This window comes from Mesoplodon mirus (genome assembly GCF_964341445.2).
Source record: "Mesoplodon mirus genome assembly, chromosome: 7".
Classification (NCBI taxonomy): Eukaryota; Metazoa; Chordata; class Mammalia; order Artiodactyla; family Ziphiidae; genus Mesoplodon; species Mesoplodon mirus.
In genome coordinates this window covers 98,469,556-98,494,850 of record NC_138983.1, presented here as the reverse complement: position 1 = coordinate 98,494,850, position 25,295 = coordinate 98,469,556, and the positions used below count along the sequence as shown (strand labels likewise).

Genomic DNA, 25,295 nt, shown 5'->3' with positions numbered 1-25,295 from the left:
TGAGAGATATGAGGCACAGAGACGTCAAGTCACCTGCTCAAGGACACACAGCTGGTAAGTGGTAGAGTCAAGGGATGAACCTAAGTTTGTTGGATTCAGAGCCTATGCTTTTAACCACTATGTAGTCAATGTATTGAAGTGGGAAGATGTTTATGACATATTATTGAATTTTAAAAATCAGGTAGGGAATTCCTTGGCAGTCCAGTGATTAGGATTCTGTGCTTCCACTGCAGGGGGCACAGGTTCCATCCCTGGCTGGGGAACAAAGATCCTGCAAGCTGAGCGGCACGGCCAAAAAAAGAAAAAAAAAGGTTACCTATGTTAGGTTCATATGATCCCATTATTGGGAAAAAAATATATATATATATATGAATCAAGATGCTATTTTAATAAGTCACTCCACATATTTTCTTTTCTCAGTAATTCTTCCCCACCTCCCATGAGCTCTTGCCATTAAGATTTGGCCTTGGAGCTGACGTTTTATTGCCTTGTGGTAAAGGAAGGATGAGTATTAAGTAGAACAGGGTGAGTTTTCCCCCAGGCAAAATGACGTTTTCATTTTTGACAATGTCTGGAGACATTTTTGAGAACCACAGTTAGGGGTGGTGGTGGTGTTGCTACTGGTATCTCTGGTGGGTAGGAGTCAGGGATGCTGCTAAACACTCTACAGTGGACAGGACAGATCCTTCAACAAGGAGTTATGCGACCCACCTGTCACTGTGCCAAGATTGAGAAACCCTGACCTGATCTGCAGTAAATAAATCCTTGGCTTTGGGTTTTCAAATAGAATTTTTCAAGTCTAAAGCAAGGTGACAGTCTAACAGTAAACCAATTTAATTGGAAGAGCCCAGCTTTGCTAAGAGAGGAAAGAGCTTTCTCGGAACCCTTAAAAAGAGGTGTTTTCTGTCAAGAGACAGCGTGGAGGACTGGAGCACAGAGTTTTCTCTAAAGCGTGGAGTAGAGAGGCCCAGACACAAAGGAACTCCCCATGACACAGGAAGATGAAAGTCCTTTTCTGAGGATGGGGAGAGTGTCAGGGGAATGAGGGCAAACGTTTGGAAACATGAGACCTGGCTGAGAGGCTGAGGAGATAGAGCCCAGGTAGATGTGAAGGACTCTAAGCCATAGGACTCATCCTTCATTTCTCCAGGGGGAATGCAAGTCCTTTAGAGAAGCCCCAAGTTCAACATGGCACTGGAGAAACCGGTGATTACAGTGGAAAAATTTAAATGGCGGAGTGAAAAAAAGAAAAGAAACAGCCCATGTGCCATGTGTCCAAAGGACACATTAAAAAAAAAACCCAAAAACCCTGTATATATGTTCATAAGACAGAACATGATGCATACAACAAAATGAATGAATCTCAGAAATACTATGCTGAGTGAAAAAACCCTTCCACAAAGGAACATGTACTACATGGTTCTGTGTACTTGAGATTCTAGAACAGGAATATCTAATCCATGGCGGGAAGAGAATTCAGAAGAGTGGGTGCCTCTGGGGCCTGGGGCTGGGAATTGACTGGGCAGGGACACGAGGGAACTTTCTGGGGTGATGGTAATGTTCTATATCTTGATAGGAGTTTGGGTTACATAAGTGTACACGACCGCCAAAACTCAATGAGCACACTCAAGATCTACACCTTTCATGGTGTGGTAGCCAGTCTCCAAGATGGCCCCACTGATTCTTGTCTCCTGGTATTCAGACCCTTGCATCATCCTCTCCAATAATGGATGGACTTTATATTAGTTAGCTGGGGCTGCCATAACAAAACACCACAGGAGGTCTTAACAAAAGAAATTCATTTTCTCACAGTTCTGGAGGCTGGAAGTCCAAGATCAAGGTGTGGGCAGGGTTAGGCCTCTCTCCTTGGCTTGCAGACGGCCACCTTCCTGCTGTGTCCTCACATGCCCTTTTCTCTGTGCACGTGCATCCCTGGCGTCTCTCTCTCTCTTCTTACAAGGACACCAGCCCTTGGATTAGGGCCCACCCAATCATCTCATTTGAACTTACTCATCTATTTCAATACACTATCTCCAAATATGGTCACATTCTGCGATATTGGGATTGAGGCCTCAGCATATGCATTTTGGGGGAATGCAATTCAGTCCGTAACAAAGCTTCTCTATGTAACCAAGGATATTGCAGAAATGACACAGTTTGATTCCTGAGGTTAGATCCTAAAAGACATTGCAGCTTCTGCCTCACTCTCTAGGACCACTTGTCTGGAGGAGCTGGCAGCTTGAGGATGCTCAAGCAACGTATGGAGAGGTGCACTTAGTGAAGAACTGAGGCCTCTTACCAAAAGCCATGGGAGTGACCCATCCTAGAGGTGGGTCCTCCAGCCCCAGACAAGCCTCCAGAGGACCACGGCCCAGCCACCACCATTACTGCAACCTGATGAAGAATCCTGAGCAAGAATCCCCCAGCTAAGCCATTCCCAACTTCCTGACTCAGAGAAGCTATGAGATAATAAATGTTTACTGTTGTTTTAGGCCATTACATCCTGCAGTAATTTGTTATGCAACAATAAGTAGCAAATACAGGTTTGGGCACCAGGAGTGGTGCAAAATTTAACAAAAACCCTACGATGTGGAGTGGTTTGGGATGGAACAGTGGCCAGAAGCTGGAGGACTTTGGCCAAGAGTCTTTGAGAAAGCCTCAATAGTCTTAGTAGAAGCCCAATGGCCTTTGAGGAGGCAGTGAGGGAAGGGTTCCAGGAAAGTGAGGAAAATGTTACTGGGGTTAAGGGATCCTTGTTAGGTGGTGGCAGAAGGTTTCCTAACACGTTGCCTGTGGTCATGAGGAAGGTAGAAAATGTTTGTGATGAGGCTGAGTGGTCAAGCTAAAGAGAGTCCCAGACAGAGTCTTGGAAAGTGCTGCCTGGTTACTTCTTGCTACTTATAGTGAAATGTGAGGGGGAGAGACAGTTAAAGGAAGGGCTGTTAAACCAGGGCAATGCTCTGGGCTTGAAAATTCCCTGCCTCTCCAGGTGGCAAATGAAATGTAAGAAACAGGTTCTGGGCAAAGATCAAATCAAGGGCACTCTCAAGAAAACACAGTCTAAAGAAGAAGCTGAGGGTGTGGTTGTAAAATCCTTTGTTAAGAATACAGGTCCAGGGCAGTGTCCAAGAGAACCCTTCGGTCAAAGAACTAGGCTTCTAAGAAGCTTCTGTCCTTTGTCAGTCTTTGCAGAAGCCCATGGTGGAAGGGCTTGTGACAAAAAAGTCTGTGGGCGTGGGTTTTGCCTAATAGGATGAACCCCAATAAGAAGCACTGCCAACTCAGACTGACAGAGACCCACAAAAGTAAAAGAAGCGTCTGGACCCCCAAGCTTCTACAGGCAGGAAGCAGGCTATAAAACTATGCAGCCACATCCATGGGACACCTTTCATAGGAAAGGGAGGATGACTCCGAAGGCAGAACTCAGGGACCAGGGGCAGAGCCAAGAGCCCTGGAAAGTCATTTCTGGGCAAGAGTTGGACTGAAGCCCAGTCAAGGAACTGCCGATATTTTCCCAGCTGGACTTCAGAACTGCTTTGGGCCAGGGACTCCTGTGTGTTTCCTGTTTTTCTTCTTTTGGAACAAGAGGAGTGTATGTAGCAGTGATGCTATGTCTGTCCCACCAATATGTGCTGGGTGTGTGAGGGACAGACCCTTTGTTCAGAGGTCTTCAGATTTCTGGAAGTAGTACTTGATGAGCTGAATGTAAGGTACTACACCCATGAGCCCCATCTGTACCTGGACTTGATTTAGACGAGATTCTGGAATTTGAGCCGATGCTGTTACTGGGGTGAGATTTTGGGGGGCCTCGGGAGAGAGGAGGAGGAGTGTGAATCATTGAGGACCCGAGGGCAGGCTGTGGTAGCCGGCCTCCAAGATGACTGCTGATAATCCCCGCCTCCTGGTCTTCAGGCCCATGTGTAGTCTTCTCCCACACTGGAGGGTGACGCCCTGGGTAACCATCAGGATATTGCAACAATGACAGAGCATGACTTCTGAGGCTTAGTCACAAGAGATGTTGCCATTTCCATCTTGTCCTCCAGGATCACTTGCTCAGGAGGAGCAGCTGCCGTGTCATGAGAACGCTCGAGCCACTCTCTGGGGAGGCCCATGTGGTGAGGAACCGGGGCCTCCTGCTGACACCCATGTGAGCAGCCGTGTTCCAAGTGGATCCTCTGGCCCAGGTCAAGCCTTCAGATGACTGCAGCCTTACGAGGGACCCTGAGCCACAGCCGTCCTGCTAAGCTGCTGCCAAATTCCTGACCCCACAGAAACCGTATAGATGATAACACATGTTTGATTTTGCTTTAGGCTGCTACGTTTGGGGAGAATTCGTTATGCAATCATGATAACTAATACACATTCTGTGTTCATTTTACATGAAGGAGACAAAACATGTTGAGTTCTAGTTAATGGTGTATGTGCTAAAACATTTAGGGGGAGGACTACAGATGTGTGCTATTTATTTTGAAATGCATCCAAAAAATAAGATGGATTAATGCAGGACAAGAAGGATGGGTAGACAGAAATGTAATAAAGAGTACAGCAAAGTGTTAGCGGTAGAATTAGGAGGAGAGGTGTCTCTGTAAAATTATTTTTGCTTTGCTGTATGTTTGAACGTTTTCACATTAAAATGCTGGGTGGGGGGCTTCCCTGGTGGCGCAGTGTTTGAGAGTCTGCCTGCCAATGCAGGGGACACAGGTTCGAACCCTGGTCTGGGAAGATCCCACATGCCACGGAGCAGCTGCACCCGTGAGCCACAACTACTGAGCCTGCACGGCTGGAACTTGTGCTCCGCAACAAGAGAGGCCGCGATGGTTAGAGGTCCGCGCACCGCGATGAAGAGTGGCCCCTGCTCGCCGCAGCTGGAGAAAGCCCTCGCACAGAAGTGAAGACCCAACACAGCCATAAATAAAGAAATAAATAAAATTAAATTTAAAAAAAATGCTGGGGGGAAATGGCTGAGTAATTTCTTAACTTGGGTGGTTGGTACATGAGCGTTCCTTAGATGATGATGATGATGATGTAAACTGCAGAGATACCTTTCATTTGCTCCTTAGTCTGTTTATTTCAGAATAATAACTATTATTTGAATGGCTGAGGGAAGTGACTAGGTGAGTGGTCCTGAGTGAGACCAGGGAAGGGTGTGGAGGCATCGAGAGACCTGGGGACTCAGAGGGGTCTGGGGCTGGGACACAGAAAACAGAGAATGGGACCTTCACACCAGTGGCCACAGAAGAAACCTGGGAATCATGCCAGGGACTAAGTCGACCCAGCTACTCTGCCAGTAAGCCTGGCAAGGCCAAGAGGATGGTGACAAACAGGAAGTCTCCTCCCCAAGTGCCATGAGGCCTTCTGGGGGGGAGGGGGGAGAAGGAAACCCTGATGGCTGTGTGTCCCCAAAGTGACCAGGCTGTGAGTGACAGTCACTGAGATAACCAGCCTTAAATTTGACTGAAAAGCGTTATTTTAGATTAGAGTGAATACATAACCTCCGGAGAAGTAATTTTCTCCATAAGCCTCAGTCTCCTCTTACCTGTAAAATGGTAATAAAATATTTAAAAACCTCCTAAGGCAAGAGGGATTTCAGTTACCAATATGTCTGTACATCTGAGTTGAAGTATATAAATTTAGATTCTGATACAAATTCATATATATTCATATATATGTACAAACACACACACACACACACACACACACACACACACTCACCACAGAGGTACTGATGTGTGCAGATGGGCAGAGCACAGTCTTGGAGGAGTTTGTACCAAAAAGTCAACAGGGAGAATTCTGGTGATAAGGGTGACAGCTTATCTTTTACTGTTTTCTAACTTTCTGCTTATCCCAATTTTTTCACATTTGATTATGTTCTACTTCAGAACCAGAGAACATAAGCAAAAGCCAGAGAAAGACAAATATCATACCATATTGCTTATATGTGGAATCTAAAAAAAGGTACAAATGAACTTATCTACAAAACAGAGATAGAGTTACAGATGTAGAAAATAAACTTATGGTTACCGGGAATAAGAGGGGGGAGGGAAATTGGAAGAGAGGGATTGACATACACAATACTATACATAAAAGAGATAACTAAGAAGGACCTACTGGATAGCACAGGGAACTCTCCTCAATACTCTGTAATGGTCTATATGGGAAAAGAATCTAAAAAAGAGTGGATACATGTATATGTTGAACAGATTCAGTGTGCTGCATACCTGAAACTAACACAACACTGTAAATCAACTGCACCTCAATAAAAATTTTTTAAAAAAGGGGAAAGCAGAAACTGAGACCCATCCTCCTAGCAAAAGCCCCTCCCCTAAGCCGCCAAGGAAGCACCCATGAGTACCTTGCCTGATGATGGGAACGCTGTGGGCGGCTCTGTCCACCTTGAAGGAGAACATCTTCTCGCTGGCACTCACGGGCCGCCTGTGGGAGGCTGGTGGGACCATGGGGGGCTCGCGGGACCCCTGCGACCAGCTCCTCTGCACTGGCGCTGGCCAGATGCCCGGGTAGAAGGGGGTCTGTGGTGGTGAGGGTGACTGGTTCAGTTGCTGGGTGGCCCAAGGTGGCTGTGGTCTTGGCCAAGGTGCTGGGCCCCTCACCCATGGGAAGGAGACCTGCAGGGGCACACAAGAGGGTCAGGGGAGGTTACGAGCAGCTGGGGTGGTCTTCACCTTTCTGTCCCGGCGACATAATTGCTGCCCTAGATTTCGGCGTGTAAGTCACTTCTCCCAAGAATCCCTCCCACACTCTCCCCAAATTTGGGATGGTGGTCCCCACCATGGGTCACCTTGCACACTATCACACCACCATTTATTGGGTGCAGCCTTCGTGCCAGGCACCCAGTCAAGAGATTCACATGCATTACCTCATTTAATACCCCTGATGCTCTGTGATGAGCCCGAGGCTGAGCAAGACCTAGTGACTTTCCCAGGACCACAGATTTGGCAGTGAGCGTCTGAGCTGGTACAACGCCACCTCTGAGCTCTGAGAGGCTGACAGCTTTTTGTCTACCTTGCTCAGTACCGTATCCTCAGCTCCTAGAATAAACCCTTGGCACATACACAGTAGGTCCTTAAATACTGGTTGAAAGAATGAATGAACACATCTCCGAGATTCAAGCCCAGCTCTCCAGGACACACACATCCACACTGTGTGTCTCCCTGGCATTCCCATTCCACCTGTTCCCCGAAGCCGAGAGCTTTGGGGTGGCAGGCACCCCAACTGGCTCGAAACCCAGCTGGCTCATTAGCCTGTGATCCTCAACATCTGCCACATCTGATTCTTGGCAGACGCTCCATAAATATCTATCGAGGGAACCTTTTTTCATCTGACCCGGCGGAAGATGTCTGTAGCTACTTTCATTAGAGAGCACATCAAAATCCATCTACACAGGGAGAAGCAAATGCTGAGAGGTGCTGACACCTGGCTTTGTCTTGGTTAATGCTGTTGTGGCCATCCCTCCCCGAGCCTAGTGGTTAAACCGTGACATCGTGAATGCTACCATTTACTGTAATTACTCACCGATTTCTCGCGATAGCCCTGAAGGGGAGGAGCTCTCCTTATTCCTAGCTTACAAATGAGGCTTGGAGAGGTTAAGGACTTCACCAAGCTCAGGTGGTGGTGGAGAGGGTGGTGGGACTGGGGTTCTGGAAAGCTCTTTCCCTCTCTGTCTCTCTCTCCCTTCTCTGCCCCAACCCCACCCCCAGTCGCTTGGCAGAAAAAAACACACTTTTCAAGGAAGAAGCTAAGTTCAAAGGTTTGCCGCCTGTGGCGGTCACGTTTCTCTTTCTGCAGACTGCAGACATGTAATGAGAAACAGGACAGAATGCTTCCGAAATAGGAGCACTGGCAGACAGAACTTCCTATAGCTCCAGCTGGATTGTATTCAGGAGGAAGGTTCTCCACTCACTCAGGTTCCCAAACCAGTCTTTTAGCTACAGTCTTTCCCAGCCAAGTCAAGAATCCGGTGAATTCCCCTGAAGACTTTTTTGGAGTCAGGGAGAACACTGTTCGGGAAAATCAAACTTCAATTGCCTGGCGACACCTGGCCCAGCATTTATGATGACACTGGCCCCGTTGAAACCTGTCTCAGGAACGGACTTGGCAGTGTTCCAGAACTCTGTTACCTTATGTGAAGATTCGAATTTCTCTCCACTGTGGGCACCTCGGTCTCCACCTAAGCTTTCTTCCTTTCTCTCCTTTCAGAAGCTGAGGTGTCCTGCTCCTGCCTTGCACTCACTTCTCCATCCATCCTATCCCTTCCCGTCCTCTCCTCTGGGGCTGTCTTGCCTCAATCATTCCTACAACCTTTCCTCATCGATTTAATAAAGATTTATCGAATGAAAGGGCTGAAGGTGGGAAGGGGGAAATTTGAATATGTTTTACCCCCGCCTGATAGAAAACAAATCGAGAGACCACGGGTAGTGTGGAGGAATTCCCTTTTGTGCTGGGATGCTCAGGTAGATGTGCCTCACTGCCCACTAACTGCCAGGGTGCTAAAGGGAGTGCTCATATCTCATGCCTCAAGTGGTTCACTGCCGTAGTGGACAGGCCGCAACCCACCTGGCTCTTCTGGAAATTCCAGGAATCTCCCTCCCAATCTGTCGGCCCATTGCTGTGGGTGGGGCTAAGCAATCAACCAATCACACTCCCTGGACATACTGATTGGTTCAGTGGTGGGGCAAGTGATCCAATCAGAGCCAAGGAGACCCGAGAAGACTTGGCTGGACACCAGGATCTGGAGTGACCTGGTGGGACTTCAGAATGCAGCCAGCATGAGGGAGTGGAGCCCAGACATGGAGAGTGGGAAGCTGTTTATTTATTTTTCAAATTGTGGTAAATAACCTGCAACATAAAATTTATCATCTTAGCCATTTTAAAGTATACAGCTCAGTGGTGTTAAGTATTTTCACATTTCTGTGAGATGGATCTCCAGAACTTTTTCGTCTTGCAAAACGTAAACTCTATTAACCATTAGACAACAACTCCCCATTCCCTCCGCCACCCAGCCCGTGGTGACCAACATTCTGTCTCTATGAATTGGACTACTCTAAGTACCAAGTACCTCAAATAAGTGAAATCACATGGTACCTGTCTTTTTGTGACTGGCGTATTTCACTTAGCATAATGCCCTCAAGGTTCATCCATGTTGTAACATGTCAGAATTTCCTTCTTTTATTTTATTATTTTTGTGTGTGTGTGGTAGGCGGGCCTCTCACTGCTGTGGCCTCTCCCGTTGCGGAGCACAGGCTCCGGACGCGCAGGCTCAGCGGCCATGGCTCACGGGCCCGGCCGCTCCGCGGCATGCGGGATCCTCCCGGACTGGGGCATGAACCCGTGTCCCCTGCATCGGCAGGCGGACTCTCAACCACTGCGCCACCAGGGAAGCCCTTCCTTCATTTTTAAGGCTAAATAATATTCCACCATACAGTTTAGACTGTATTTTTTTTATCCATTAAGCGTCATGGGCACTTGGGTGGTTTCTACCTCATGGCTATTATAACTATGCTGCTGTGAACATGGTGGGGAAAATAAGGAAGCTGGTTTTGAGCACTGGCTGGGGTGCTACCCTGAAGTGCTCCATCCCTGAGGCTGGCTAGAGCTGGTTTCTGTTGCTTGCAGCACACAGAGCCCGAACGATAGGGCCCCTAGTGGGAAGGAGCCAAAGATGTATAAACGCAGCAGAGACTCCAAGCTCTTCGGGTTTAAAAATTTTAAAATAAAGGTTTTTTTTTTTTTTTTCTCTGAAGAATGTTGGTTGAGGGTAGCTTTAGTTGGATGGTTAAAGTTGGTTTTCTCTAGTTTCCCGGCTTGCTTTATCAAAGGGAAGGTCAAGGTTTTCTCAGAAATTGCTGCTGGCAACTACAACGATACAGGCAGGGAGAAAAGCAAACATAAGAAGAAGACTCACATTAAAAGCTAGCTCTGGGCTGTACAGGAAGCATGGGGTCAAGGTCAGTTATCAACAAGTTTGTTTTTATTATTTATTTATTTTAGATTTAATTCTATTTATTTTTGTCTGTGTTGGGTTTTCGTTGCTACGTGCAGGCTTTCTTTAGTTGCGGCGAGCGGGGGGCTACTCTTGTTGTGGGGCGCAGGCTTCTCCTTGTGGTGGCTTCTCTTGTTTCGGAGTGTGGGCTCTAGGCGCATGGGCTGCAGTAGCTGGGGCACATGGGCTCAGCAGTTGTGGCACGTGGGCTCTAGAGCGCAGGCTCAGTAGTTGTGGCGCATGGGCTTAGTTCCTCCACGACATATGGGATCTTCCCAGACCAGGGCTCGAACCTGTGTCCCCTGCACTGGCAGGTGGATTCTTATCCACTGTGTCACCAGGGAAGTCTTCAAGTCTGTTTTTAGAAACTTTAGTTTAAAAATACACGCTAATGCCTTTTCTCTTTCTTTGTGTCTGTTCTCTGACCATATGGTATGTTGCCATGGTTGGGTTTTTGTTTTGTTTTTGAGGTAGCATATGTAATAGTCCTGATTTCTTTTCCATACTACCTTTAAAATAGCAGGTTGGGGCTTCCCTGGTGGTGCAGTGGTTGAGAGTCCGCCTGCCGATGTAGGGAACACGGGTTCGTGCCCCGGTCCGGGAAGATCCCACATGCCACAGAGCGGCTAGGCCCGTGAGACATGGCCGCTGAACCTGCGCGTCTGGAGCCTGTGCTCCGCAACGGGAGAGGCCACAACAGTGAGAGGCCCGTGTACCGAAAAAAAAAAAAAAGCAGGTTGTCAACCACCTGGATTAACCATGACCACATCCACGGCTGAATTTATATTAGCTTTAATAAACACAGGTCAATGATTTACTCAAGAATTCACTATCCATTTTTTTTCAAATTATCTATTTGTTCTTTGTGTTATTTCCCCAATATCTGCTTCTAACCCTGAAAAGAGTGTAAGTTGAACGGGAGACCCTAAAAAAAATTCGAAGTAGTTTGCACATCGAGTGCCTACAGTACACATGAATTCTGCCAGGAAGCCCTGGAGCCTGCAGAGAAGGTGGAAACTTAGACCTTGCCCTTGGAGAGCTTGTTATGTGCTCTGCCATTTGTAAGTAATTGTGGACAATACAACGGCTATGAGCCACTGTGTAGAGAAGCCACAGATGTGCCACAGACTGTGCTGGGCACTTAATGCATGTGGTCTCATCTGATCTCCAGAATAATCTTGCAGGAGGCATTTTACCCCTCATTGTGTGGATTAAGAAACTGAAGCTCAGAGAGGTTAAATGACTTGCCCAAGGTCTCACACCCAGGAAGCGGTGACACTATTTGACTCCAATACCTGTGCTCTTAGGACTTCTAGGTTACTCGAAGTCATGATTTATTACCTGCTTTCCATACTCACAAACGGATCTTAGACGATTGGTTAGTGAATGATAGGATATTTTCCAAGTTAAAAAAAGGAAATGAACATTAGATGGTGTGAAAAAACACAAGACATCGCATGGGCTACTTAGAAATGGGATTTTCTAGGAACACTGACAACTGTCTTATGGAAGTGTTATTCTTTCTGGTACATGCCACGCCCTGGAAGCAGCTCAGAGGACCCCAGCCTCCATCCGGGAAGACCTGTGGTATGTTCACTGCTGTACCAGAGGAGTGCTGGGGCCAGCTGGTACCCGCCCACGAGAACTGATTGTTAAATGTCCAGGAATTTTGCCAACTGGTTGATAAACACAGCCATTAATAAGAATTAACTTACATAAATTTACAATTAAATTATATTAGAAACAAAGGTGATACAAACTTAAAAGTCACCCCTTCCTAATTATTTTACTCTATTTTATTATTACCTATGCTCTTGAGGTTATTTCACTCTACTATATGTTTCTGTTGGAAATGTTACATAGTAATGTGTTACCACACCTCTCTTTCCTTCTGTGTATTCAGGGATGTGTCATTGGGAGCTGGAAATTGACCGTGGAGTGCGTATTACACCATAGAAATCAGGAAATGTTATAAATGAGGGCTTGGTTTTTAAAAAGTTTTATAAATAGGTTTAATAATGGTGGTTCATGTAGAGCTTGATTTTGTTTGTTTGTTTCTTTTGTTGATTGCCTAGACTTAAGACGGTAATGGAGAAAATGTTAACAATGCAGATTATACAAAAGCATGTTGTGTCTTAGCCATTATGTTATGAATAGAGCAAAAAATTGGGGAAACGTTCTTCCAGTATTTAAAAATTATTATTTGATGCAGCAACAAAGTCACTCATGTCACTGATGAACATGTGAAGTTCTAACATCTTTCTTTTTTCACTTGTATTATTCATAAATCCAAAATATCCAAAAATACCCACCAGTGCTCAGGTTGGGAACTCTCTCATTCGTCAACTGCAATGAGAAATTGGCTATGGATACAAGAGTTCGGCTAAAGTCAATGAAAGCATTCTGTGAGACTCAGCTGGCTATATAGAATTTACAAGAAAGAGTACTGTATATTTTGTTACATGGATAGACTGTGCTACACATTCTTTATATCAGTAAACCTTATGCTATGCATCCATGTACTTTACTTTTTCCAGAGAGCTGGTCATTAAATATTTACCAGCCAATTGCTGGCTGTGCTGGCACCCAGCAGAGTGCCTGCTACTCATGGTAGGTGTTCGCTGACTGAGCTGAACAGTTGGCAAATGGAGTGTAAATAAAAAGCACTTTGATTCTGGGGCTGGGATGGGGAAAACACATGCTAAGCCTGGTGCATCTTGTAACAGCAGAGAGTAAGCAAGTGCCCAAAACGAAAAGGTGGGGAGATGCTCAAGGACACAGCAAGCAATCTGAAAGAGCTCCCAGTGGCCAAGGCTGGAAGAATTTGAGCGAAGAAATATTTAATGAGTATTGGATTATAATTCAAAGTGTAAAATCAGTATACATGGATCCATACTGACATAGATACATTGGTGAGTAAATACATAAAGGAGGGAGAAGAGACCGGCTTCCTTACAGAAGAATTTAACATACATAGATGTGGAGCTTAATTCCCATGGTCTGGAAGGGCCTGGGGGATAGGGGTGATGGTGGCGAGCAGGCACACTGACCGCAGCATGGAGGAGCCATGGACCTGGAAAGACAGAATGGAGACTAGAAAACATGGCCAGTAGATCTCAGAAGCCAGGAGGGGGTGCTACTTGGTGCCAGGACAAATGGCCTTTATCTCAACAGCTACCGGGGTGTCACCGTAACTCAGAGACGGGTAATAATTCTATGTCCCCAAGAAAAGGGTAAATCACGTACGGGGCTTCAGTGTGAGAAATCAGGGTTATACATTTAGAACACAGAACCGCCAAGTTATACATTATTTTTAGGTTTTGGAACTTAAAAGAATTAAGTCCCTTTGAGCTGTTCAGAAAAGCCATTCGTTTGGGGTTTTCCCAGCTGTGTTAAAGGAGATCTGGCCCATCTAATTTTCCCATTTTCTTGTAAATCTTCAATCTTATGGATTTTCCTTTCCTTTCAAGTTCTAATCAGCTTCCTGGTCAGTCCATAAAATGTGAAATAGAATCTAATGAGAAAACAGCCGGATTTTTGCAAATAGCTTTTGCTACCCGTAGACTTGGCCTGCTTCAATTCGGTCTTGCAAGATAGAGAGACGGAATGAATGAATGAATGAATGATCATCAACTAAGTTCAGAGAAGGAGCAACGTGGTTCTGATTTGGTAACAAAGGGTGTGGTCTGCCAGAGGAAGCAGGAAGCGGCCCGGTTCCTGACCGAGTCTGGGTTCTGTCTCAGCAGGATGCTAAGGGTTCAGCCCGCGCTCCCGTCTCCACCTCCCCCGATGTCATCTGCATCGCCTGTAGACATCTGGTGACAACACAGCCTCAGGGGTCCTTTTGTGTGAGTTTCTGCTGCGGAGGCCGAGCCTGAGGCTGTCTGCTGCCCCGTGCCCTCCACTTCACTGGTCTCGGGAAATCGCCTTTGATATAAAACACCCAGCCTCAGGAGTTCTCATCACATAAGTAAGTCCCCACGGGACCTGTAAGAGCACAGGGTAGAGGAAATCCTACAAGGTCAGGTAGGAGATGACAAAGCTTGACCAGAAAGAGGCTTTGTTCTGAAGGGCACCATACTCTCTGGTCATTCACTCAGTTGCCGGCTTCTCAACCCCCGGTACAGTAAAGCCACATCCTCCTCAACAACGGGCCCTATTCAGAGGTCCCAGGAACGTGGAAACACCACCCTTCTTGGGGATGGACAACTAAGGCCCCGACTCTGAGCTTCTCATCACACCAGTCACCACAGGAGAGAAATGAGCAACTCTGCTTCCTTGGAGACTGGCCTGGGACTTTTCCAATGGAAAAGTGGATTATTCATCATTTTCCTCCCCCCAGATCCCTAGTGGCAAATCCCGTTCGGAAGGCTCCACTTAGGCAATAGGAATGCTTCCTAATGTCATGGACATCTTCTTTGTTTTTGCCTCCCCCGCATCCATTTCTTCCATCTTCTGGATGGGCACCTTAATTTTTTTTCAGGGAAGACACCCTTTCCCTGACAATCCTGAGTCCATAGAACTCTGACCCTTCCACCCCAGGGGTGAGACCATAACCCAGGCCTGGCCAATCAGAGCATTCCTGGTCCCTGGCCTCAGTGATTGGTTCAGGGGAAGCCACGTGATCCAAGCCACTGTCAATGAAGATGCTGGCTCTATCCCTGGAACTGCTACTTTGTAGGGTGCTGGGGCTGCTGGTGGCCACTTTCCTACAGGTCAGGCAAGAGTCTGTCTGAGATTGGGAAGCTAACAGGGAAGAAAGAGTCAGATTCCTGACCATGATTTGGGCGCCTGGATCCAGCTGGGCCTAAGCTGCAGCTTTTGGCCTTTTCAGTTCCATGAGCTTTTTTTTTTTTTTTTTTTTTTGCCTAGGCTAGTTTTAGTTGGTTTTCTGACACTTGCAAACAATCAAATTTCCTGGACAGTATGCTTACTGAGACTTTAGCATAAGCATCACTATGTACTCAGAGTGAAAGTTGTTTTAAAGGTTATGACATGCTCAAATAAAACCCACCAGACTGTCATCATGCACCAAATTTACCTTTCAACTTATAAAAGTAAAGCAGCATCTCCAGAGAAGAATGATTTAAGACCAAGGAACCAATCATAAGACAAGTAGTAACACGCTGCTTAGAGAAACTTTGATAGATAAATAGTTCTCTAGCTACAGCAGGCTTCAGACTACAAACCCCAAATTTCTGCTTCAAAAGTGACTCAGGGAAGACATTCCATAGTTTCATTTATTTCGTTTTTTGGCCTCGCCGTGCACTTGTGGGAACTTAGTTACCTGACCGGGAATTGAACCCAGGCCCTCAGCAGTGAGAGCACTGAGAGCACTGAGTCCTAACCACTGGACCAGCAGGGAATTCCCAACAGTCCACAGTTTTAAAAGAAAACTTTCCAGTTGAAGAAACAGGTAAAATTTATAATATGCATCTGTTGTATATATAATATGTTAATGTCTAGTACATTTATCAGATCCATGTCAATGTAATTATGTTATTACTATATTTGCAAATGCATATATATGTGTATGTATATTTAGAACCACATATTTCCAGCTCTTTTTTAAAGAAGTATTGAAAAGACTGTTCAAAATTTAGTTTTCCAGCTTGTCTGTTTTTTCTTATTCCTCAGTAAACTTAAGCAATTAACCAGCACATTTCCTGGCACACAGTAAGGCTCAATCTGAGTGAGTTCTTTCTCCCCAGCTCCCCCCTCTATTTTAAGTTCTTCTTTTAGAAACCAAGTCAAATGAAAGAGGCAGTACTGCATAGTGTTACAGGCAGAGGCTGGTCAACGTTTTCTGTAGAGCCAGACAGTAAGCATTTCCAGCCCTGTGGGCCATAGGATCTGCCCAGCTTACTCTGCCCTTGTAGCCGACAACACAGGCAATACTGAAATGAATGGGATGGCTGTGTTCCCAGGAAACTTTACAGAAACAGGCGATGGCCCGCACTTGGCCCTGGGCCATAACGTGCCGACCTCGGGTTAAGACCTTGGGATCCGGCGTCACACAGACTCTGGTCCGGCTCCCGGCTCTGCTCCGTCTCTGGGACCCTGACGAGTGTGTCATTTCTGTGCCTTGTCTGTAAGACACAGGGATACCAACAACCATTTCTTAGTCTGTGAGAAGTGGGTGAGATAGTGCACGTGAAATGCTGGGAACACTTCCTGGTCCATAATAAATGAGCATAAAACATTAGCCACCAGGTGTGATCACCATCGTCAAAAAAGGAGAAGAAAGGGCACAACTGAATTTGTCCAGGAACGGCAGCAATATCCCTGGTAAAGAGTTAGTGGGTGGACTTCCCTGGGGGTGCAGTGGTTAAGAATCCGCCTGCCAATGCAGGGGACAGGGATTCGAGCCCTGGTCCAGGAAGATCCCACATGCCGCGGAGCAACTAAGCCCATGGGCCACAACTACTGAGCCTGTGCTCTAGAGCCCGCGAGCCACAACTACTGAGCCCGCGTGCCACAACTACTGAAGCCCACGCACCTAGAGCCCATGCTCCGCAACAAGAGAAGCCACCGCAAAGAGAAACTCGCGCACTGCAAAGAAGGGTAGCCCCCGCTCGCCGCAACTAGAGAAAGCCCGTGCGCATCAACGAAGACCCAACGCAGCCAAAAATAAATAAATAAAATAAATAAAATAATTAAAGAAAAAAAGTTAGTGGAGCCAGGGACTTCCCTGGCCGTCCAGTGGTTAAGACTCCACGCTTCCAATGCAGGGGGTGCAGGTTTGATTCCCGGTTGAGGAACTAAGATCCTGCATTGGTATAGCCAAAAAAAAAGTTAGTGGAGCCAAACAAGCAAGGAAGCCAGATAACTGAAAATGCAGTTTCTCCTATTATCAGTGGCTTTCGTTTTTACCCACATAAGGAATCATCCCCTGTCAGCGTGTGAAATTGCAGGTTGGACTGGGAATTGCAAGACCTTCATTAACTGCTGGGCAGTGAAGGACCTGCCTGGGCTCTCACGGCCCCACGATGCTTCGTGCTATTAGGAAAAGGCTCCAAGGGACTCAGGAGAGCCGGCTTTTAATCCTGCCTCTGGATCTATATGATTGATGCCTAACCTTGGGGAAGTCACTGAAACTCTCTGAAGCCTCAGTTTATGCCATGATAGGGGTGGTCCCAGGGACCTCTATAAAAACAACTGAAGGGGGAAAGGGGACCTGGGATTAATGAGTAGCTCCTTGGCAGAAATTGGAAATTGAAGCTCAGAAAGGTAAAGCGGGCCTCCCTGGTGGCGCAGTGGTTGAGAGTCCGCCTGCCGATGCAGGGGATACGGGTTCGTGCCCCGGTCTGGGAGGATCCCATATGCCGCGGAGCGGCTGGGCCCGTGAGCCATGGCCGCTGAGCCTGCGCATCCGGAGCCTGTGCTCCGCAACGGGAGAGGCCACAACAGTGAGAGGCCCGCGTACGGAAAAAAAAAAAAAAAAAAAAAAAAAAAAAAAAAAAAAAAAGAAAGGTAAAGCCAGTTGCAGCTGGCATTTCAACTTGGGTCCATCCAACTCCAAAGCCCTTGCTTTCTCGATTGTGTTCTGCAGAGCTTCCCCATTAAAGCAGCAAGGAATATTGGCCGACAGAGGGCGCTCTTCTCGCAAGACAGGACGTCATGACATTGCAGGGACAGAAGACACTATCCAGGAGCCACGGGGGAGAGTCTGGCTGGACTGGGAACAGGGAAGAGCAGGCTACAGGGAAGGCCAGACACAGGCAGTCATGGGGATGGGGGCTGCCGACAAGGAGCTGTCAACCCCCTCATGGAACAACTCGGCACGTCATTTGTGGCGCCTGGCTTCCTTTTTCATTCTGGCCATTTCCATCCGTTTTGCCGTATTTCAGAACAGAGAAAGACATGATTGATACATACGGGTGACGTGGGTTTCCTTACTCAGCTGCCTTGTAAGAACGGCGCCACTGTGACTAGCACAGCTTGTTTCCACACCTCCTTTCCCAGAGCTCAGAAAGCACGAGTAAAGGCAACAACCAACAAAACCCACAACACGGCAGCACACCTGACTCTGGGACTTCAATTTCCCACGCCTGGTGCCAAGACTCTATGGGATTAATCAACGGTTGCTTCAGGGCATTGCAGATGGCCCTGCGGGTTATGTCCTGCACAACTTCAGTGGGCGCCATCCACATGGACTACGTTGTGAATGGTGACCCTGGAGTTGTGCAATATGGCAGCCCTAGGTTATACTTTGATGAGAGAGGTATAATTTACAAAGTATGGTCCTGGGGGCTTCCCTGGTGGCGCAGTGGTTGAGAGTCCACCTGCCGATGCAGGGGACACGGGTTTGGGCCCCGGTCCGGGAAGATCCCACATGCCGCGGAGCGGCTGGGCCTGTGAGCCATGGCCGATGAGCCTGCACGTCCGGAGCCTGTGCTCTGCAACGGGAGAAGCCACAACAGTGAGACGCCCGTGACCACAAAAAAAAAAAAAAAAGGATGGTCCTGGGCACAACCTGGCTGCCAATGCACTTTGTCAAACAAGAGTTTTTCTTTATATTTTTCCATCTTGTATGTTATTCTATGGGTAATTTATCTGCAAATGTATTATCTGCTAGCGGGGGCAGGTCTTGGGAGGTTTCCCTGTCCAAAAGGACACTTACAAAGGAGGCATCTTGGCTGCTCCATGCTGGTTTGCTTGACTCTAAAGCTGAGGGTTATCATGTGCTTATTAGGTGCCAGACGCTGGACTAAGCAATTTACGCACTTTGCCCACTTAATACCACAGTCACTCAAGGTGGTAGGAACTATTGTTACAGGAGTGGGGACCGAGGCCCTGAGAGGTAGATGATTTGTGCACGTCCAGTATAAAAGCCGGTCAAGAGCAGGGCTGGGACGGCGCTAGAGTCAGCCTGACCTCAGGGCATGTGCTCTAACCACTGTGACATCTGCACACACATCTGGATTCCTAAGCGCCCCACACCTCACCCCCCTCCCCCAGTAAAATGCTGTCACACCCTCCTCTATTGGTTAGGGTCACCACAAAACCTGAACTAAATGCTTTCATTTGGGAACTCTTTGTCGGGAGAAGAACAGTTCTCATCATACTTAATCTGTATGATATCAGGGCAGTCCTCCATGGAAACTCCATCCAAGGAGGAAACACAGCGCCCTCACCAGGGACCCCAAAATCAATTGGAAACAAGAATATGCCGGAAGCAAGATGACCACGAATTTTTTAGAAAAACTGGTCTTCAAAATATTTGATGAGAGATGCTCTTCAATACCTCTCCCTTTTTCCCCTCTTCCTTTCTCTTCTTTTAAACAGCCAGCAGGTTGGAGTCATCAGGAAGTGGAATTTGTAGGAAGGTGTCAGTCAGTCCACAGGCCGCCCTCACACGGACGCTGCAAAGGACCCCTCCATGAATATGAGCGTCATGGATGGAAGCTTCTCAAGCTGGGGACGCCCCGGCAGACAGCGCTTTTGAGAAGATGGGGCTGTGGAGAGTCCTGTAAAGTGCCCTGGGCACAGGCCAGGGGAACACTTGTGCAGCTGCCTGCAGTCAACCGAGGAATGAAGCAAGGTGCAAGTGCGTGTAGGAATAAGAATTGAAAAAATCCGTGCATATTCGAGTGACCGTGAGAGTATGCTTTCCTCGGTGTGAAAACCAGTCAAGGCTACTGCTCCAGCTAGCATCAGACTAAATGGTTTTCTCCCCTCCTTTTTCCACAAGTGGGGATAGTGTTTAATTTGCACTGACAAGCTGGGTGGCCCTGGGGAAATTACTTAACCTCTCTAAGTTTCGGATTCCTTGTCTGTCAAATGGGGATCATGGGAGAACCCATCTCATAGGTTGCTATGAGCGTGAAATAAGGGAGAGCAGGTGAATTGCTTAGCACAGTGCTGTTCACGTCAGTGATTCCTCCTGCTGCTCTCCTCGTTTCTCTTCTTACAAAGCATCTTCTTCCGTCTTATCTACTCAAGGTTAGAGGTCGTCATCACTTTTTCCCACAATTATATAAGAAGCACCTTGTAAAATAAAGTCCCCATTCCATAGTTGTACACCCGTGTTCATAACAAACTTACTCAAAATGGCCAAAAGGTGGAAGCAACCCAAGTGGCCATGGATGGATGAACAGGTAAACAAAATGTGGTGAATCCATACAATGAAATATTCAACTGGAATGAACCATGAGGATATCATACTAAGTGAAATAAGATGGTCACAAAAGGACAAACAATGTAAGGTTCCATTTATATGAGGAACCTAGAATAGTCCAATTCACAGACACAGAAAGCATGGTGGGAGGGGAGGAAGGAAGCAGGGGGTTTGATGTGTTGGGCTTAGAGTTTCAGTTTGGGAAGATGAACAAAGTTCTGAAGATGGATGGGGGTGATGGCTGCACAACAGTGTGAATAGATTTAATGCCACTGTGAACTGTACACTGAAACATGGTTAAGATGGTAAATTTTATGTGTATTTTACCATAATTTTGAAAATTAAAAGTTAAAAACAAACCCCAAAATGAAATACCTCCAAGGTTTCTCCGAGGTTTGGGGTGATAGAAATGGAGGAAAATGTTCTGAGAGCAGGTTGTGGTGATGGCTGCACAACTCCATCAATATATTCAAATTGATTGAATTGGACACTTCAAATGGGTGAAGTTTCTGTTATGTAAATTGTACTTCAGTGAAGCTGTTAAGAGCAAGCAAGCAAACAAACACATGCTGTGATCCGGAGGAAACTTTGGAGGATGAAGGAGCTGTTCACTGTCTTGATTGTGGCTATGGTTTCACAGGTGTACCCATATGTCAAAGCCCATCCACTTACAGACTTTAAACATGTGCTGTTTATTGCATGTCAATTATATCTTAATAAAGCTGTGTTTTAAAAAGGCAGAAGAGTATTCCATATATAACGAACTCCTTATAATATATTAAACTCCTTAGAATATATTAAACAATATAATTTATTAAACAATGCCCCCTTTGGATGGAAATTTAGGTTTCAAATTTTATGCCCCTATCAATAATATTTCAATAAATATCTTTGTAGGAAAAAAGAAGAAAAAAATGCAGATATTGTTTGCTGCTCCCCCTCTTCTTCTCCCCACGGGCAAGCCACAAAGTCAGAATTTCCCAGGGAGGGGGCCTGGGAACCTGTAATTTTACTGAACATTCCTGAAAATTTCTTGGAATCAGACATGTTGGGGCACATTGAATCAAACTTCATGAACTTGGATTTTCAGGCTTGGGAGTGTGAAATCCCCTTTTCTTTGATCCCTAAAAAATTCTGTAAGTGTTCCATACAAATGATTCTAAATTTCGGTTTCCCTCCTATTGGCGGTGCATCAGAATCATCAGGGAGCTTGTGAGAATGCATATTCCCAGGCCCTACTCCCAGGGAGGATGTGTATGGTTGCCAGATTTCGCATAAATAAAGAAATGAATAAATCAATATATAATAAACTATAGGGTGTCCGTTAAATCTGAAGTTCAGATAAACACCGAATAATTTTTTTAGCATAAGTGGTTCCTTGCAATAGTTGGGCCACACCTGTACATAACAATGATTTGTTGCTTCTCTGAACTTCAGATTTAACTGCGTGTCCTGTATTTCATCTGGGAATCCTAAGTATGAGTCCTCAGGCCTGGGGTGAAGCCCACATCTGCACTGTGGGTCTGCTCCCCACGTGCTTCTGACGAGGGGGATCCTTAGAACCCATGTTGAGAACCCCTGATCAGGTCAACACCTTCTATGTCAGGAGCCCCTCCTCAGGGCGGCCAGTGGATCCCAGTGCATCCCACAAGTGAGCACACTTTAATGTTGGCCCAAGGAGGAAAAGGGGGCTGAGAAGCAGCAGGAGAAAACTGTCCCAGGTTTTCAAAGCCAAACGTGGTGGATGCGGTGTCACGGGCCCTGCAGCCTGAGGGACGGTGCTCATCTTCTCTGAGTGAGTATTTAAGGCTGCCTAGTGGACCCACACCCCAGGATTCTGTCTAGATTCTCTAAACTTTATTTATTTATACCCAGCCTCGTCCCCGAAAGGACTTTAAGCCTCGGAGGTCTCAGTCCATGCAGGGTTCTTGGTGCTGGGGAGTGAGGTTAACACGCCGTCTCTCTGGGACACACACGACAGGTATTAATTGTGTGCTCACCACGAATGGGCATTATTCTGGGAGTTTACAATGATAACCATCTCATTTAGCCCTCGAGATAAGCCTGCAAGGTCATTGCTGTCGTTGGCCCCATTTTGTAGATGAGGAAACCGAAGTTCAGAGGGGTCCAATGGTTTGTGCAAGAGCGCACCGAGTAGGCCAGTGGCAGAGCTGGGGTTCTGACCCAGGACTGTGTTGCTAACCAGTCCCCATCCTGCCTCCCTACTGAACCAGATACTTCCGGTCACTGAGCTTTGGTGGGCGAATTTTGGCTTACGTTCCGCTTAACCTGGGGCCATACTTTAGGTCCTGATCCCGGGAACATTTCTGATCCGGTGTGATAACACCTGGCAGGCCTTGAGCGTCTACTCTGGCCAGAGACTTTGACTTTTTATACATAGATACTCTCTCAACGCCCTGCACCGCTGAGAAGACCCAGACCCAGGCATACAGAGAAGCCTGGCCGAGGTCACAAAGCTAGGAAGTTGCAGAGCACTGATCTGCCTAAAAAGGAAGCATCCATCTCTGCATCTTCAAAAGCACACACTTGCTTTCCACCTCCCCTCGCCAAGCTTCACTTTTCAGGAAAACGCTCTCGCTCTGGGCTGGTCGCTAGGCAACCCTTGCATGTAATTCCATGAAATGCCCAGAAGAGGGCGCGAGGACTCGCTCTCCCCGGGCACCCACGCGATGGGGCTGAACTTCGCAGAATCTCGAAAGGAAGAGTGACGCGCTCCAGACGAACTCCACCTGTGGCCGTACCCGAGCCCTAGGCTGCACGGAAGGTGACACAACACGGCACCTCTGCACCCCACCCCACCCCACCCCCGCAGGGGCCTGGACTCACCGAGGCTGGGTTTTCGATGACCAGTTCGTAGGTCAGCCCTCTGGACCCAAACCTCAGGATGTCTCCGGGTAGGAGCTTCACAGCCACGTTCTGAATGTGGCACTCATTGACGAACGTGCCGTTGCAGGAATTGAAGTCGTGGAGAACAAAGCTGCTTTCGGCCTCATTATATTCAATGAGTGCGTGATGGTTGTCGACGTCTGCAGACTGAAATGCAGAAGGGGGACAGTCAGAGCCAGGAATAACAGGAATAACAAGGAATAACTAGTGCCGCTGACACTGGGGGCCCCAATGTGCTAACCACTTCATCTGGCTGGACAGTCACTGCAATCCTCATTTTAAGAGGAGGATGCTGAGGGTCAGAGAGGTTAAGTGACTTGCCTAAGGCCACACAGCTAGTGAGTGGAGGGTCACCAGACCCTGACAGCAGACCCAGAATAGATGCCCAGTTTTGGGGTAGGGCGTCAGGCAACACAGAGGCAAGAGGTAACTCGGGGGAAATTGGCCAGGAATTGGCCACTTGATAGTTCTCTGATCCCATGCAAGTATCCTTTTGGTTGTCCCGAGTGGCAAGACAGCAGAAATGGCCCAACACAAACCAGAAAGGTCAGTTGGCAAGTGACAACTGTCCATTTACTGCAAGTGTTAAAGTTAAGGGGAGGTTTTGTAATAATTGTTGTTTGTTCTATTCATTTTTAAAATAACATGTTTTTTGTAATAATGCAGAAAATGAGAACTAGAGAAAAACACAAAGAAGACATTAAAATCACTTAGACTCCCGTCCCCCAGAGGCAGGCACCGAGAACACGGTGGTTCACATCCTTCCAGTCTTTTCTCTATGCTTACAATCTTTTTAAAAAGTTTAAACACAATTGAGCTCACACCACAAAACATAGTTTTATAACTACCTTTTAAAAGCCTTGGTGTACAATGAAGGTTTTTCCCCTGTGCTTAATTATTACTGTTGCTTCTTAAAGCTAATCAGAATTTATCTAAGCAAAGATGATCTATTTTTCAATAGGGGCCCTCGTGTGACCACATTTCCCTCAAAAGAGAGAGACCCCAGACAGTGAATTGTCAGTGGGGTCAGAAACCTCCTGTATAACCACTTTAATAAGAAGAATGAGCAAAACTCGGCACCAAGGAGGAAATATCACATCCCCCCTGGCCCTGGCGCCCTGGACTATGGGCTGCAGGGCACGTGCGAAGTCTTCTGTCTTCTCAGGACACTGCCTATGAGCCATCCACTCCAGCCTGAGACTTTGCAACTATTTTCTAAGTCACTCTTCTCAGAGCGCCTCATCCAACTTTCATAGAGAGTACTTGGACTTAGAAATCTATACTAATGTCCCACAATATAATTATAACCAATAGCTTATATTAATAATAGCTTATAGTATATGAATAGATAATAATATAACTGCATATATTAGTAGAATATATTAATGACACATTATGTGTAATTACACAAATGCCAGGAAATTTGCTAAGTGCTTTACTGCATTATCCCATTTCATCTTCACAATAATTCAAAGGGATACTTCCTCATTTCAAAAAAATTTAATTTTTTATTTAAGTCTAGTTGATTTACAATGTTGTGTTAGTTTCAGGTGTACAGAAAAGTGATTCAGTTATACATATATATAATATCTATTCTTTTTCAGATTCTTTTCCATCACAGGTTACTGCAAGATATTGAATATAGTTCCCTGTGCTGTACAGTAGGTCTGATAATTACTCATTTTTTAGATGAGGAAACTGAGGCATAGAACGATTACATGTGCCCACAGTCAGTCACTTTGACTCGCCTGGCTTGTTCCCAGGTTTGCCTGATTCAAATGACTGTGCCTTTACCCACTTTTCAAATTCCTATGACACACTTTGGCACTTAAAATACTGAAACACAAGAAGAAAGCAGGAGTAGCTCTATTAATTTCAGGCAGAGCCAACTTCAGAGGAAGGAAAGTTATCAGGGATAAAGAGAGGCGATACATAGTGATAAAGGGGTAGATTCTCCAAGCAGACATAACAGTCCTTCATTGTATGTACCCAACAATAGAGCATCAAAGTATGGAAGGCAAAAACTGATAGAACTGCAAGGAGAAGCAGATGAATCCATCATGGTAGCTGGAGACCTCAACAGCCCTCTGTCAGTGACGGGCAGACCCACCAGGCAGAAAATTAGTAAGAATGAAGTTGAACTGAACAGCACTACCATCATCTGGATCTAACTGGCAACCACACAGCTTCATCCCACAGCAACAAAACACACATCCTTCTCAAGCTCCCATGGAACATTCACCAAGCAGACCACATTCCAGGCCACGAAAT

The 25,295-nt window shown here is 46.5% G+C and overlaps 1 protein-coding gene across 1 annotated transcript in view; it reads right to left on the bottom strand.

The window, feature by feature from the left end:
- Positions 1-25,295, bottom strand: part of LOC309808898 (forkhead-associated domain-containing protein 1-like) — a gene marked incomplete at both ends in the record, with an annotated part of 78,070 nt that overhangs the window by 37,161 nt on the left and 15,614 nt on the right. The window contains 2 exons of the mRNA XM_082629469.1: positions 6,353-6,623; positions 22,965-23,171. Of these exons, the coding sequence (XP_082485595.1) occupies positions 6,353-6,623; positions 22,965-23,171 (478 nt within the window). The remainder of the gene's footprint in view (positions 1-6,352; positions 6,624-22,964; positions 23,172-25,295) is intronic.